At 41.9% G+C, this 15562-nt stretch overlaps 1 protein-coding gene across 1 annotated transcript; it reads left to right on the top strand.

The window, feature by feature from the left end:
* The first annotated feature begins 2376 nt into the window (after positions 1-2376).
* Positions 2377-3550, top strand: LOC136506462 (uncharacterized). The gene has a single exon (XM_066501394.1). The coding sequence runs from the start codon at positions 2405-2407 to the stop codon at positions 3323-3325; it is 921 nt and encodes a 306-aa protein (XP_066357491.1). The 5' UTR covers positions 2377-2404; the 3' UTR covers positions 3326-3550.
* The last annotated feature ends 12012 nt before the right edge of the window (positions 3551-15562 follow it).

Raw genomic sequence — 15562 nt, 5'->3', positions numbered from 1 at the left:
ATTTGGAAAATTGATCCTCACCCCAATGATTGACATTGATAATCTTAATCTATCTAAAATTGAACCTTTGTGGTCATTGATGACAAAGAGGGAGAAGTAATGCACAAACATAGCGATAAGATGACAAATGGGGTGAACTTTGACATAGAGGGAGAAATATGAAAGTAAGGGGATACATTAAAATTTGAGCACACAAGTAGGGGGAGCAAGCTCCTAAACTTCATTGATGCATTTGAATGTGCATTTCATATGTTTGCTTGCATGGCACAACTTTTAAATGAAAATTCCATGCTTGTGTGGTGTATGCTAGTTGTAGGTTTGAATGATGAAATGAAAAACTAGCATGCATAGGTGATAGTTAGATATGCCTTGCTTTGCTTTCACTAGTGGTACTAGAGCCTTGCATATAAATGTTGATCTCATGAAGTATCTAGTTCTTGTCTTTGCAAGTGGTATCTAACTACCAATGGTGTTAAGGATGGTATATTTGGTGCACTCCGATTGGTATCACGCTTCAAAGGTCCATCTCTTATACCTTAGCATCATTATACGCTGACGTATGGTGACGCAAGGTGTAAGAGTTGGCCAGAGAGGATCATACTCTGGACCGTGTCTGGTCATGCGTGAACTGACGTGTTCAGTCACGATTTTTCCTCTCTGGATGCTTACTAGACTCGACCGGACTCCATGTTGTGGAGCGTCCGGTCACTTGACTGGCGTGTTAGGTCACAGGTGCGGCGGCTCGGGCATAGGCCCGATTGGATGCCACGGGTGGCGCGTTCGGTCATATTGCCCTACGTTCGGTCATCACTTAGACGTTGAATGCGGGGGACACGTGGACGGCATCCAGCGACCGGACGTTGGAGTCCATGCGTCCAGTTGGTTGGACCTGTGCATCCGGTCGCCCCGAGTTGGGCTGCTGTGAGAGCCCAACGGCTCTATTTCGAGTGAGCTTCTATTTAAGCCCCATGACTGGCTCTAGCTCACTCTCTTGGCTATTTTGCATTGACATAACAATCTTGTGAGCTTAGCCAAAGCCCTCCCACTCATCTCCATCATGGATAGATCATCTTTGTGAGATTGGTAGTGAATCCAAGTGCATTGCTTGAGTGATTGCATCTAGAGGCACTTGGTGTTCGTGTTTCACTGCGGGATTTGCTTGTTTCTTTTGGTGGTTGCCGCCACCTAGACGGCTTGGTGCAGCGAGGATTGTCGAGCGGAGGAAGGTGATTGTCTTTGACTCCGATCATGGTGATTGTGAGGGATTCTTGACCTTTCCCCGACGGAGAGCCAAAAGGTACTCTAGTGGATTGCTCGTAGTTTGTGGATTCCCATCTTGTGTTGGTTGTGCGGCACCCTATTGCGGGTTAGGAGTGTGATGCTAATTAGCGCGTGAACCTCCAAGTGGGTGAATGGCTACAACGAGGACATAGCTTGCCGGCAAGCAAGTGAACCTTAGGGATAAATCTTGTGTCATCTTGTCCCGAGGATTTCATTGGTTATCTTGTGTTTGATTGATTGATCATCACACGTCGGTATAACATCACTACCTCACTCTTGTATTTACATTCCTAGTGTAGCTAAGCTCTTTAGTGTAATTAGTTTTGAGAGCTAGCTTGAGTCTTGTCTAGTAGTTAGTGTAGCTGTTTAGTTAGTCTTTGAGAGCACACTAACTTAGTGGTAGTGACATAGCATCTTGTGTGTGAAATAGAGATCATAGCAACTAGAATTATGGATAGAAGACTTGCATTTTTAGTAGGCTAGCGCAACACTCGCTTCGCCGTTTAATTGACTAACCACTTGGCTTAAGTGTTGTTGTAGAAATTTTTATAGGCTATTCACCCCCTCTAGCCATTAGGACATTTCAAAAAGTCCTTAGATATCTTCCACATGGGGGGTCATACCACTCATAGAATCCGCAATCAAAGACGGGCCACGAAAAAAGAAATTACCATGAGGTTCGGGCACAGATTCAGTACTGGATTGATGGGGGACGAGGATAGACTGTCTTTGATACCTACTGTAACACCCGTGGCCAAGGGCGATCGCCGGAGACGCGAGAGACAAGGGGATAACGCCAGAGCGGAGAATGGAGCAGAGGACGGCTTTGTCTCCCGTTGCTTTAATGATAACAAGATTCGATAATTGTCTTACAAGACATAGTACAGGAATATAAGTATTGCCACTGGTCCATGGGATCCGCTAGTCATACTCTATTACATAGCAGAAAGTAAATGAACTACGCTTTCTTCTGTTGGTAACGCGTTTCACCCTTGACGCCTTCACCCCTGGGTCGTAACAGCCTGTCTTATGGGTTTGTATAAGTACACACATCTTCTTCCTCCGATCCAATGTGCACTCATAGGCATAGTTAAGGAGGGAGAGTAGACGAGTATTGCAAAAGATGAGTGACATAAAATATATTATTGCAGGCAGCGACGACGATGCCGAGCACACAAGATTTGGATGCCTGGCCATGGTGCGCTACGCTGTGGCTGCCGTGGTGACCGTGCTCACCATCACCGTGATCGCGTTGTCGATCCACGCCGTGCTCCGCTCCGAAGACATGGGCCTCTCCGTCAACAAAGGTTTCATCGGCGCCGACACCCTTTGGAGCCATATGTTTTCTCCTAATGCTGTTACATCGAAGTCGCCTGTGCCATCAGCAGGGAAGAATCATCCAACAAGCTCTATTAACAAGGTCGCAGAACCGGCAACAGCTGCAGCCAAGCTCAATCGTCGTCGAGGTCTGATGGATTTTGCGCCAAAAGACACTGATGAATCGGAGCTATCCACTGGTGCGGCAACACTGTCTGTCGGAGCATCATCAAGCAGATCACTTCCCAAGGACTGCATCCTTGGGTGTTCGGGTGGGGATGGTGATGAGCCTACTCAGGTGACATTCAAGAAGGCGGACCGGACAAATCTTCGCATCATCCTCATTGCCAACAACCCCGGCGGCCGCACCAAGATCGACTGCAACGGCACCCGCGTGAGCCTCTTCGACATGTACTCCCCGTACGGGCAGATTGGCGACGTGACTCAGCTGGACAACTTCACTGTGCCGCCACTGACGACGGTCACGCTGCAGAAACGGCTCAGTATCACAAACACCAGCTACATCTGGGAGAACTACCACTTGGCTTCCAGGTTCAGCGTCCAGGTGCGGGTGACCTCCGACGTCACCTCCTATCCGCTGGGGAAGAGAGGGAAAACGGTACAGCAGACCTACATGTGCCGGCCTGTCACCATCGGCCTGATAGACGACGAAGCCATCTACGCCAGCGACGACCATGTTCATTGTACGGCCACTAGCTCGGGATAACTGGCGGCGGTGGCGCTCACACTGCCACCGCCCATAATGGAGAAAGCAAGGTCAGCGAGCCACCATAGCAAAATTTCATCTTCAACACCGTACGTGTTTCCTGTGATTGATCCATTGTAATTCATTGCCACGTTGGTTGGTGCCGGTGTGCACTATATAGCAGCTTTTGTTTGTTTTCATTCGTTTGTTTTGTTTTAATTTAATGTTGTAATATAATAATACGTACGTACCGTGTGAGACTGTTTCTTTTGTTCAAATTGCTCCGCCCGGGTCCTTTGTTTCACGTGTTCTGGCGTGTGTTCTGTCCTTGTGAATCGATCATAAATGCATGAACCCTTTAACTTTTCTTTGTGGTCATTTGGAATTTGATGGGTTTTTACTTCTCATTCAGTACCACAAAACGGCGGAATATATCCTTAGGACAAAAATCCTCAAGATAACAACCATGAAAACCGTTAAAAAATTGTTTTTACCAGCACCGGAGGACGTGATGGAGTATGATCCCATCAAACTTCCCCTCCACCTTGCGGATCTCCTTGCAGTACGCCTTCATTTTCTCGTCCTGGCAAGTTGATTCCTTCATGACCTAGTTGATCACCAGCTCTGAGTTCCCACAAAGAGGCGACGTTCCCCAAGGGCATCCACCACGCGTATGTCGTGGATGAGTGCTTCGTACATGGTCCAGTACTCATTCTTGATTGGGCCGGGCGGGGTCGGCTCCTCCATTCACTCAGCCACGAAGTTGGTGAGTACCTAGGACTCGATGGCGGTGCGTGGGACGTAGGTGATGTTGAGCCCCATGAGCTCTAGGCCCCACTTGGTGATGCGACTAGAGAATTCCCGGCTATTGATGATGTCTCCCAAGGCGCTGGAGGACACCACCGCAAAGGGGTGACTATCGATGTAGTGGTGCAACTTGCACTTGGTGATGAGCATAGCGTAGAGCAGCTTTTGGACCTACCAGTAGCGAGAGTCGGAGGGTACTTAGCTGATGAGGTACACGGGTCGTTGGACCTCGATGGCGTGCCCTTCCTCCTCCTGCTCGACCACAAGCGCCGCGCTCATCACGTGCGTCATCGCTAAGACAAATAGGAGCATGGTCTCTCCCGTGGTCAGGGAAACAAACACCGGTGGAGCGGTCAGGAAATGCTTCCGATCAAGGGCTTGCTAGGCCTCCTCATTCCATTGGAATTGCTCAGACTTCTTCAAGAGCTTGTACAGGCCGGGGCATCCTACGCTTGCCGAGGCATGAGACAAATGGTTGAGCGCCACTAGGCACCCCGCGAGCCTCTGGGCTCTCTTGAGGTGCCCGACTGGTTCCATGTTCATGATGGCAGAGATCTTTTTGGGATTGCCTTCTATGCCACGCTCCGACACGATGAACCCCGAGTAGCTTCCCGGATGGGACCTTGAAGACGCACTTCCCTGGGTTGAGCTTGATCTGGTTAGCCCAGAGGTCCGAGGAGTGTCAATAGTTTGGAAATATTCATTGGTGTGTGCTGCGGTGATGTATCCAATTTCCCAGACGTGGCTGTTTCGAGGTTGTGAGCAAGATTTCATAGGCCAAATTCATTCTCCGTCATCAAAGGGGCAGTGTTTTTTTGTTACTATAGATTACTCTACAAAGTGCACTGGAGTTGTGCACTTGGACAATATGACACATAAGGCTGGCAGGTGGTGCTTCCCTGGATGAAATGATTTTTTTTACTATTTTTTTTTTGCCTAATTTAAGATTTCTAGAAAATCAATTACGAGCCATCTCTAGAAATCCATTTATAGAGAGACGGCCCTTGTTTCTGGCCGCCGATCTATAAATCGATTCTTAGGGACTGTTGGACAAACGCCTCTATAAATGGTTGATTGTGGAGACGAATAAATAGGGCTATGCCAGCCATAACTATAGAGGCTTTTCAATCGCCTCTAAAAACCGTTTCTGTAGTAGCTAGTGGTTAAATATGTCTTTAGCCGGTTCCCCAGTCACTTTCTAAATAAAAGTAAACGAAATGATGATTAACACTCCACATGGAGCAGTGTGTACACGCAACATGTATTCCTGTGGCGCATGAACAAAAAGCAAATTCATTGGACACATGTCGGTAGAGTGATCATGATAAAAGCTCCATGCAATCGGCTAAAGACAAAAGACAAAGTAGGCTAGTAGCAAAACAAAGAAGAATGATATTGGTCGACAATATAAAAAGAAATGTCTTACTCTATTATATTAGTTGCCTCATAAGAGTCTACATGCTAATCCTCATAAAATGCAATAGGAAAAGAAGATAAATACTAAGGATTGTCTAAAAATATAAAAATATCCAATAGTTAATTCAGTAGACTTTATCATTAACTACAAACGTGCACGCTGTTGCAAAGAAACATACACCTTATTGCATAATCACCTGAATGACATGTGACTCGGAGATTTATGTAACGGTCATGTCATCTATTCCAAAATAGTACGTATTGGAATCAGAGTCTGTACAATCGCTGGATGCACGAATGCGTGTGGTTCTAACTTATGAGCACGTTGTGAGTCCGGGTCACAGACGAGATAGGGAGAGATGCAAGGCCATTGTTGGAAGTAAAATAACCAGATAAAAGAATCCATTTGTTCTCTAATATTAGGTATAGATATAGATTATCAATAACATACATTAGAGTGTTCTTTCCTTTTAAAAATTATCCAACACTTCCCTGGATGAAAAGATTTTTTTTACTATTTTTTTTTGTGCCCAATTTAAGATTTCTAGAAAATCAATTATGAGCCGTCTCTGGAAATCCATTTATAGAGAGACGGCTCTTGTTTCTGGCCGCTGATCTATAAATCGATTCTTAGGGACTGTTGGACAAAAGCCTCTATAAATGGTTGATTGTAGAGACGAATAAATAGGGCTAGGCCAGCCATAACTATAGAGGCTTTTCAATCGCTTCTAAAAACCGTTTCTGTAGTAGCTAGTGGTTAAATATGTCTTTAGCCGGTTCCCCAGTCACTTTCTAAATAAAAGTAAACGAAATGATGATTAACACTCCACATGGAGCAGTGTGTACACGCAACGTGTATTCCTGTGGCGCATGAACAAAAAGCAAATTCATTGGACACATGTCGGTAGAGTGATCATGATAAAAGCTCCATGCAATCGGCTAAAGACAAAAGACAAAGTAGGCTAGTAGCAAAACAAAGAAGAATGATATTGGTCGACAATATAAAAAGAAATGTCTTACTCTATTATATTAGTTGCCTCATAAGAGTCTACATGATAATCCTCATAAAATGCAATAGGAAAAGAAGATAAATACTAAGGATTGTCTAAAAATATAAAAATATCCAGTAGTTAATTCAGTAGACTTTAGCATTAACTACAAACGTGCACGCTGTTGCAAAGAAACATACACCATATTGCATAATCACCTGAATGACATGCGACTCGGAGATTTATGTAATGGTCATGTCATCTATTCCAAAATAGTACGTATTGGAATCAGAGTTTGTACAATCGCTGGATGCACGAATGCGTGTGGTTCTAACTTATGAGCACGGGTTGTGAGTCCGGATCACAGACGAGATAGGGAGAGATGCAAGGCCATTGTTGGAAGTAAAATAACCGGATAACAGAATCCATTCGTTCTCTAATATTAGGTATAGATATAGATTATCAATAACATACATTAGATTGTTCTTTCCTTTTAAAAATTATCCAACACTTCCCTAGATGAAAAGATTTCTTTTACTATTTTTTTTTGCCCAATTTAAGATTTCTAGAAAATCAATTACGAGCCGTCGCTGGAAATCCATTTATAGAGAGACGGCTCTTGTTTCTGGCCGCCGATCTATAAATCGATTCTTAGGGACTGTTGGACAAACGCCTCTATAAATGGTTGATTGTGGAGACGAATAAATAGGGCTATGCCAGCCATAACTATAGAGGCTTTTCAATCGCCTCTAAAAACCGTTTCTGTAGTAGCTAGTGGTTAAATATGTCTTTAGCCGGTTCCCCAGTCACTTTCTAAATAAAAGTAAACAAAATGATGATTAACACTCCACATGGAGCAGTGTGTACACGCAACATGTATTCCTGTGGCGCATGAACAAAAAGCAAATTCATTGGACACATGTCGGTAGAGTGATCATGATAAAAGCTCCATGCAATCGGCTAAAGACAAAAGACAAAGTAGGCTAGTAGCAAAACAAAGAAGAATGATATTGGTCGACAATATAAAAAGAAATGTCTTACTCTATTAAATTAGTTGCCTCATAAGAGTCTACATGCTAATCCTCATAAAATGCAATAGGAAAAGAAGATAAATACTAAGGATTGTCTAAAAATATAAAAATATCCAGTAGTTAATTCAGTAGACTTTAGCATTAACCACTACTAGAGAACAGACTTTAGAACGTTGTTCCAATTTAGTATTAGCCCCGGCATTTTTTGCCCCCGGGACTAAAGGACCATTTAGTCCCGGTTGGTAATACCAACCGGGACTAAAGGTCCCTGCCCAATGGTCGTCCGTGGGGCAGGGATCTTTAGTCCCGGCTGGTATTACCAACCGGGACTAAAGCTTTTAGTCCTGGTTTGGGTGATGCCCCGGGAATAAAGATTAATTTTTAGTCCCGGTTTGGCCTCCTAACCGAGACTAATTATCCCGGCCTATAATTCAGCTCATTTCTTCCTCCCCGAGCCCGAGCCATTCCATTCAAACTCACTGCCTCTGTTCTTCAGCTTGCTGTTGTTCTTGCTCTCTCCCCCTCCATTGGTGTTGCTCTTCGATTTTGGAGGTAACAAACTTAATCCTCTTATGTTTTATCAGTAGCTTATCTCATTTTGCGATGTAGATGCATGTGTAACTTTATATGTTGGACTTTATTATGATTTTATATGTCATTTTTAGCTCAAAATCACATGATGATTTGCATATATGTTTGGATAAACAAAAGTTAAATTAGTTCATCAAAATCACGCCTCGCTCGTCCTCGCTGGAGCACGCGCCATCCTCGTCCCCGGTGGCTTACGTGATCTTAGAATTAATTTTTCCATGAAATGAAAAACTTAGAAAATTGTTAGAAAATTGTAGAAAATCCGTACTAGTTGAACTTGCGGACCCTGTTCAGCTCGGCAAGCATGTTCTCTGCCGAGCGGTAACGGACGTCAAGGAGGAGCTTTGATTCTACGAGGGAGAGCGGCAACGGTCATGGAAGACCGTGTTCTCTTTCTCGTAGAATCGGAGCTCTTCCTTGGCCAAGTACGGTGCCGTCCAGTGGAGAAATGCTCGCCGAGATGATCACGTAAACAAGGTCAACTAGTACGGATGGTTATTTATTGAAACACGTGAAATCCGTACTAGTTTTGTTTAAATATATCATTTTAGAAAATATGAAATTTACACTAGTTTGCAAAAATAAGTATAGAAAGTAGATGACAACTGGTACCGGATCCTCGGCCTCTCGTTCGGTTGCGAAACGACTGAGGCCAGAACTCCCTCTCATTATCTGCGGCAAGTGTAAGCAGAAGATTATGATGGAGTACCGAGTCAAGAGACAGGGACCCAACATGGGTCATGTTTTCTACAAGTGCCCGGATCACGATGTGAGTTTCTTACGCATTTTATAATTATGGCTAATTGACCTGCCTTTCTTGAATATTTTTGACTAAATATTTTTTGGCTTTAATTTCAGTGGGAGGGCAATGGATGCGATGGTTGGTACTAGGAGGAAGATTATGCTACATACGTGTAGAATTTGGGTGCGCTTGAGGTAGCGGCTGCTGATGATGAGGTAGTGAGCCAGCATGACAAGCTTATTGATATTCAACAGAAGAATGATTTGTCTGTTTTAGTTGCGTACGATCACGAAATAATTATGTTACTGAAGTGCATTGTAGTTTTAGTTTGTTTAGTGATAGTTAGGATTGCTTACGTTGTAGCCAAGCTTAGTTAATTAATCAACTGTGTGTGTGTCATCTATGTTGTGTAATAAAATACTTAATTATGTTCAAGGTTTTCATAATTTGTCGTGTAATGCAGATTATGTCACGCCATTGGATGTATAATGCCAATCGCCGCTCCCAAGACTTTATTGAGGGTGTGCACTATTTCTTAGGTGTGGCCGAGGCAAATAAGCGGGATGGTTTCATGTGCTGTCCATGTGCCATATGTAAGAATTTAAAGGAATATTCAAGCTCAATGAGTCTTCATTCACATTTGCTTAAGTTAGGTTTCATGTCAAACTATATATGTTGGACTAAGCATGGAGAAAGCGGGGTCATGATGGAAGAAGGTGAAGGAGAAGATTTAGACATTGATGACATTATTGCTCAGTATGCTGCCTTTGATGATACTACAATGGGGAGAGATGAATAAGAGGTAGCGGCAGAAGATGATCTCGGTGATGCTCTTGGTGATGCCATTCGTGATGCACAACAAGAATGCGAAAGTGAAAAAGAGAAAGTTAAGTTCGAGCGCATGCTTGAGGATCATAGGAAGTTGCTATACCCGACGGCCGAAGAGGGGCAAAAAAAACTAGGTACAACACTGGAATTGCTACAGTGGAAGGCAAAGAATGGTATATCCGACAAGGCATTTAGGAATTTATTGAACCTCATAAAGAAGATGCTTCCGAAGCCAAATGAATTGCCCACCACTATGTACGAAGCAAAAAAGGTTGTCTGCCCTTTGGGATTAAAAATCCAGAAGATACATGCATGTCCTAATGACTGCATCCTCTACCATGGCAATGAATACGAGAATTTGGATGAATGCCCGGTATGTAAAGCAGCGCGGTATAAAATCAGGCGCGATGATCCTAGTGACGTCGAGGGTGAACAACGTCCTAGAAAGAAAATCCCTGCCAAGGTTATGTGGTATGCTCCTATAATACCACGCTTAAAACGTTTGTTTAGAAATAAAGACCATGCAAAGTTGTTGCGGTGGCATAAAGAAGACCGTAAGGTAGACAATATGCTGAGACACCCAGCTGATGGGTCCCAGTGGAGAGTGATAGACAGGGAATTTCCAAAGTTTGCAAATGAGGCTAGAAACTTAAGGTTCGCCTTAAGTACAGATGGTATGAATCCTTTTGGGGAGCAGAGCACTAGTCATAGCACTTGTCCAGTTACTCTATGTATCTACAACCTTTCTCCATGGTTATGCATGAAGCAGAAGTTCATTATGATGCCGATCCTCATCCAAGGTCCGAGGCAACCTGGCAACGACATTGATGTCTATCTGAAGCCATTAGTTGAAGAACTTCTAGTTTTATGGAACAAACCAGGTGTACATGTCTAGGATGAGTACAAACAAGAACACTTTGACCTACGAGCAATGTTGTTCGTAACAATCAATGATTGGCCTGCTTTAAGTAATCTTTCATGTCAGACAAACAAAGGATATAATGCATGCACACATTGTTTTGATGACCTTGACAGTATATATTTGAAAAGATGTCGAAAGGTCATGTACCTTGGCCATCGTCGATTCCTTCCTTTGAATCACCAAGTAAGAAAGAAAGGTAAGCATTTTAAAGGTAAGCCAGACCACCGGAAGAAGCCTCATAACCGAACCAGAGAAGATGTACTCGCAATGGTCAAGGATGTGAAAGTAGTATTTGGAAAGGGACAAGGCAGCGAATCTGTTCCCAAAGATGCTAAGGGACACGCACCCATGTGGAAGAAGAAGTCCATCTTTTGGGAGCTACCCTATTGGCAAGTCCTAGAGGTCCGCAACGCAATCGACGTGATGCACCTAACAAAGAATCTTTGTGTGAACCTGTTAGGATTCATGGGTGTGTACGGGAAGCCAAAGGATTCACTTGAAGCACGCCAGGACTTGTAGGGCATGAAAGAACAAGACAACCTTCATCTAGAGAAGACAGATGATGGACGTCATTACTTAAGTCCTGCTAGCTACATGCTTAGCAAAGAAGAGAGGGACAACATGTTCGAATGTCTAAGCAGCATCAAGGTCCCATCGGGATTCTCCTCCAATATAAAGGGTATAATAAATGTGCCAGAGAAGAAATTCCTAAACTTAAAGTCCCACGACTGCCACGTGCTTATGACGCAATTGCTTCCAGTTGCTTTAAGAGGAATTCTACCTCCACATGTACAGTCTAGCCACCGTGAAGCTATGTGCATTCCTCAATGCAATTTCTCAGAAGGCAATCAATCCAATGGAACTAGCTACTCTATAGAATGATGTGGTTCAATGTCTTGTCAGCTTTTAGTTGGTGTTCCCTCCATCCTTCTTTAATATCATGACACACCTCCTAGTTCATTTGGTGAAGGGAGATTAGTATTCTTGGACCTATGTTCTTACATAACATGTTCCCCTTCGAGAGGTTTATGGGAGTCTTGAAGAAATATGTGAAAGTCTGTTCTAAGCCTGAAGGAAGCATCAGCCCAGAGCTATGGAACAGAGGAGGTCATTGAGTTCTATGTTGACTTTATTCCTGACCTTGCCCCGATTGGCGTTCTTGAATCACGATACGAGGGGAGACTCAGTGGTAAAGGAACTTTAGGGAAGAAAACATATATTGGCATGGAAGACGATTATTTCAATAAAGCACACTACATAGTTCTTCAGAACTCGTCATTGGTGCATCCGTACATCGAGATACATAAGGAGTTCTTACGATCCAAGTTTCCAGGGAAGACTGAAGCTTGGATTAGGTGTCAGCACATGGAAAGTTTCAGTGGTTGGTTGCGAAAAGAATGTCAAGGCGATGACAATATTGATGAGCAACTGTATTTGTTGGCTAGGCAACCATCATGGCATATCCTTACGTACCAAGGGTATGAGATAAATGGGAATACATTTTACATAGTTGCCCAAGATAAAAGGAGCACCAATCAAAATAGTGGTGTTCGCATAGATGGCACAGATCCAAATGGGAATATACAAACATATTATGGCCGCATAGAAGATATATGAGAACTAGACTACGCACCTAATTTTAAAGTCCCTTTGTTCCGGTGCCAATGGGTGAAGCTGACCGGAGGAGGGGTAACAGTCGACAAAGAGTATGGAATGACAACAGTGGACCTCAACAATATTGGGTACAAAGATGAACCATTCGTCCTTGCTGCCGATGTGAGTCAGATGTTCTATGTGAAAGACATGTCTACAAAATCAAAGAGAGGAAAAAACGAAGACATCAACTCAATGATCAATGAGCCAAAGCGCCACATAGTTCTTTCTGGGAAAATAAATATAGTGGGAATTGAAGACAAGTCAGACATGTCAGAAGATTATGAAAGAAATGTCCGAATTCCACCCTTCATAGTGAAGAAAGATCCAACCATCATGTTAAATGATGAAGACACTCCATGGTTACGACAAGATCATAACCAAGGGTCATACGTCAAGAAAAAATTCACTATTGTGCCCGCATGATACAACGATGCATTTTTTATTTGAGAAAGTTTGAACAAAATGTAGTTCAAATTTCACAAGTGTGTGACATAGTTTTAGAAAGTCTATATGAGAATCAAGGATTTGTGACTAGTGTTTGATAAAACTTTCTCAAATGGAAAAATGAGCTATGTAACAATTGTAGATTTTGCTGAGATGATCAAACTTGGTATTCAGAGATTTTTCATCTGAGGTCATTTAGTGTCTCATTTGAGCAAGTTTGAGCAAGTCAAATTTGGTCAAATGAAAAAACAACACTTTGACTCTAGTATTCTGAACTCTAAATGACTTCAAATTGAAAAGTTTTGAGTACCAAGTTTGTTAAAATCATCAAGATCTACAATTGTTGTTTTGGTCAACTTTCCATTTGAGATAGTTTGGACCGGTTCAAATTTGTGATTTTTAAATTTCAACGCCTACAAACTAGTTTTTGGAACCCTATATTGTCTCCAATTGAAAAGTTTTGAATACCAAGTTTGTTCAGCTCATCAAGATATACAATCCTTATATAGGCCATTTTTCATTTGAGAAAGTTTGAATAAAATGTAGTTCAAATTTCACAAGTGTGTGACATAGTTTTAAAAAGTCTATATGAGAATCAAGGATTTGTGACTAGTGTTTGATAAAACTTTCTCAAATGAAAAAATGAGCTATGTAACAATTGTAGATCTTGCTGAGATGATCAAACTTGGTATTCATAGATTTTTCATCTGAGGTCATTTAGTGTCTCATTTGAGCAAGTCAAATTTGGTCAAATGAAAAAACAACACTTTGACTCTAGTATTCTGAACTCTAAATGACTTCAAATTGAAAAGTTTTGAGTACCAAGTTTGTTAAAATCATCAAGATCTACAATTGTTGTTTTGGTCAACTTTCCATTTGAGATAGTTTGGACGGTTCAAATTTGTGATTTTTAAATTTCGACGCCTACAAACTAGTTTTCAGAGCCCTAGATTGTCTCCAATTGAAAAGTTTTAAATACCAAGTTTGTTCAGCTCATCAAGATATACAATCCTTATATAGGCCATTTTTTCATTTGAGGAAGTTTGAACAAAATGTAGTTCAAATTTCACAAGTGTGTGACATAGTTTTAGAAAGTCTATATGAGAATAAGGATTTGTGACTAGTGTTTGATAAAACTTTCTCAAATGGAAAAATGAGCTATGTAACAATTGTAGATCTTGCTGAGATGATCAAACTTGGTATTCATAGATTTTTCATCTGAGGTCATTTAGTGTCTCATTTGAGCAGCTCATCAAGATCTACAATCCTTAATGAAAAAACAACACTTTGGCGGGCTGCAAAAATTTCAGGCCTTCAGTCCCGGCCCAGGCCAGGAACCGGGACTAAAGGGTGGGCGAAATTGCCCGGCCAAAAATACCTTTAGTCCCGGCTGGTAACACCAACCGGGACTAAAGATCCTTTAGTCCCGGCTGGTAAGCCGAGCCGGAACTAAAAGTCCCGGCTCGGCTTACCAGCCGGGACTAAAGGATCTTTAGTCCCGGTTGGTGTTACCAGCCGGGACTAAAGGGTCCCAGCCTATATATATTGACCGGTTCATCTTCTACTTTTCGATCTAGAATCGATCTCGTCGTCTCTACAGCACCCGCGCGCACCGCCGTCGTCGTCTACCCCCGCCCGGCCTCGATCGTCGTCTCTGCCGCGCCCGCGCCGCCGTCGTCGTTGAGCCCCGCCCGGTGGCCATCGATTCTCCACCGTACGTCGTCCTCACGCGGCTGTGCTCAGCCCCGTAGCCGGCCAGCACGCCCAGCCGCCATGCATGCATGCATGGCCATCCATGCATCCATAGCCTGTTTTATTTAGATAGTTTTTTAGATACTTTTTAGATAGTTTTTTAGATAGTTTTTTTAGGTAGTGTTTGATATATATGTTAGATTTAAATGTATTAAAATTTAATTAGTAGTTTATTCTTAGTTTTTAGATAGTTTTTGATATATGTTAATTAGATTTAAATGTATTAAAATTTAATTATTACTTTATTTAGATAGTTTTTTTAGATAGTTTTTATTATAGTTTTTGATATATTTAGTAATTATTATTCTATCTCTCTCTATATGTGTTAGATTTAATTTTGATTTAGTAAAATTCTATCTATGTATATATGTTAGGTTTAATTAGATTTAGTAATTAATTCTATCTAGAGATTCTATATGTATACATATATATATGTACTTAATTATTTCTATGTGTATATATACATGTACTTAATTATTTCCATGTGTTGAGAGAGAGAGAGAAAATTGTATCTAGAGAGACATTCTATGTGTTATCACATGCATATCTAGAGATATATACATATGCACTTATTCTATGTGTTGAGAGAGAGAGAGAAAATTGTATCATTCTATATGTATATATACATGTACTTATTTCCATGTTTTTTGGATCGAAAGTGTTTTTTATTTGATTCCAAAGCCTATACCTTATTATTGTTTATCCTTATGAAATATTATGTGTTATTATATTTAATTGGATTTAGTAATTCTATATGTGTTATCACATGTACTTATGTTATGTGCCATAGTAATTCTATATATCTATGTGTTATCTTGAAGATACAAATGGCTGCTCCGGATGATAACTTGAATGATGACATAATGGCGAATATTATCAACGCCGGCACCAATGTGGATGACACGAGTCAGTACTTTGCTGATTATGATGATATCCTGAATATGCCGGTGGTTGAAGATCAACAAATTATCGCGCAAGAAAATACTGACGAGGTATATTCGATTATCTATCATCTCTTATAGATGCATGCGTACGTATATTTGTTGTTAATCGTTGTGTTTCTACTCATGTAGCCGGTCT

The sequence above is a fragment of the Miscanthus floridulus genome, chromosome 15 (genome assembly GCF_019320115.1).
Source record: "Miscanthus floridulus cultivar M001 chromosome 15, ASM1932011v1, whole genome shotgun sequence".
NCBI classification, from domain to species: domain Eukaryota; kingdom Viridiplantae; phylum Streptophyta; class Magnoliopsida; order Poales; family Poaceae; genus Miscanthus; species Miscanthus floridulus.
This window is presented reverse-complemented; position numbering and strand designations above follow the sequence as displayed.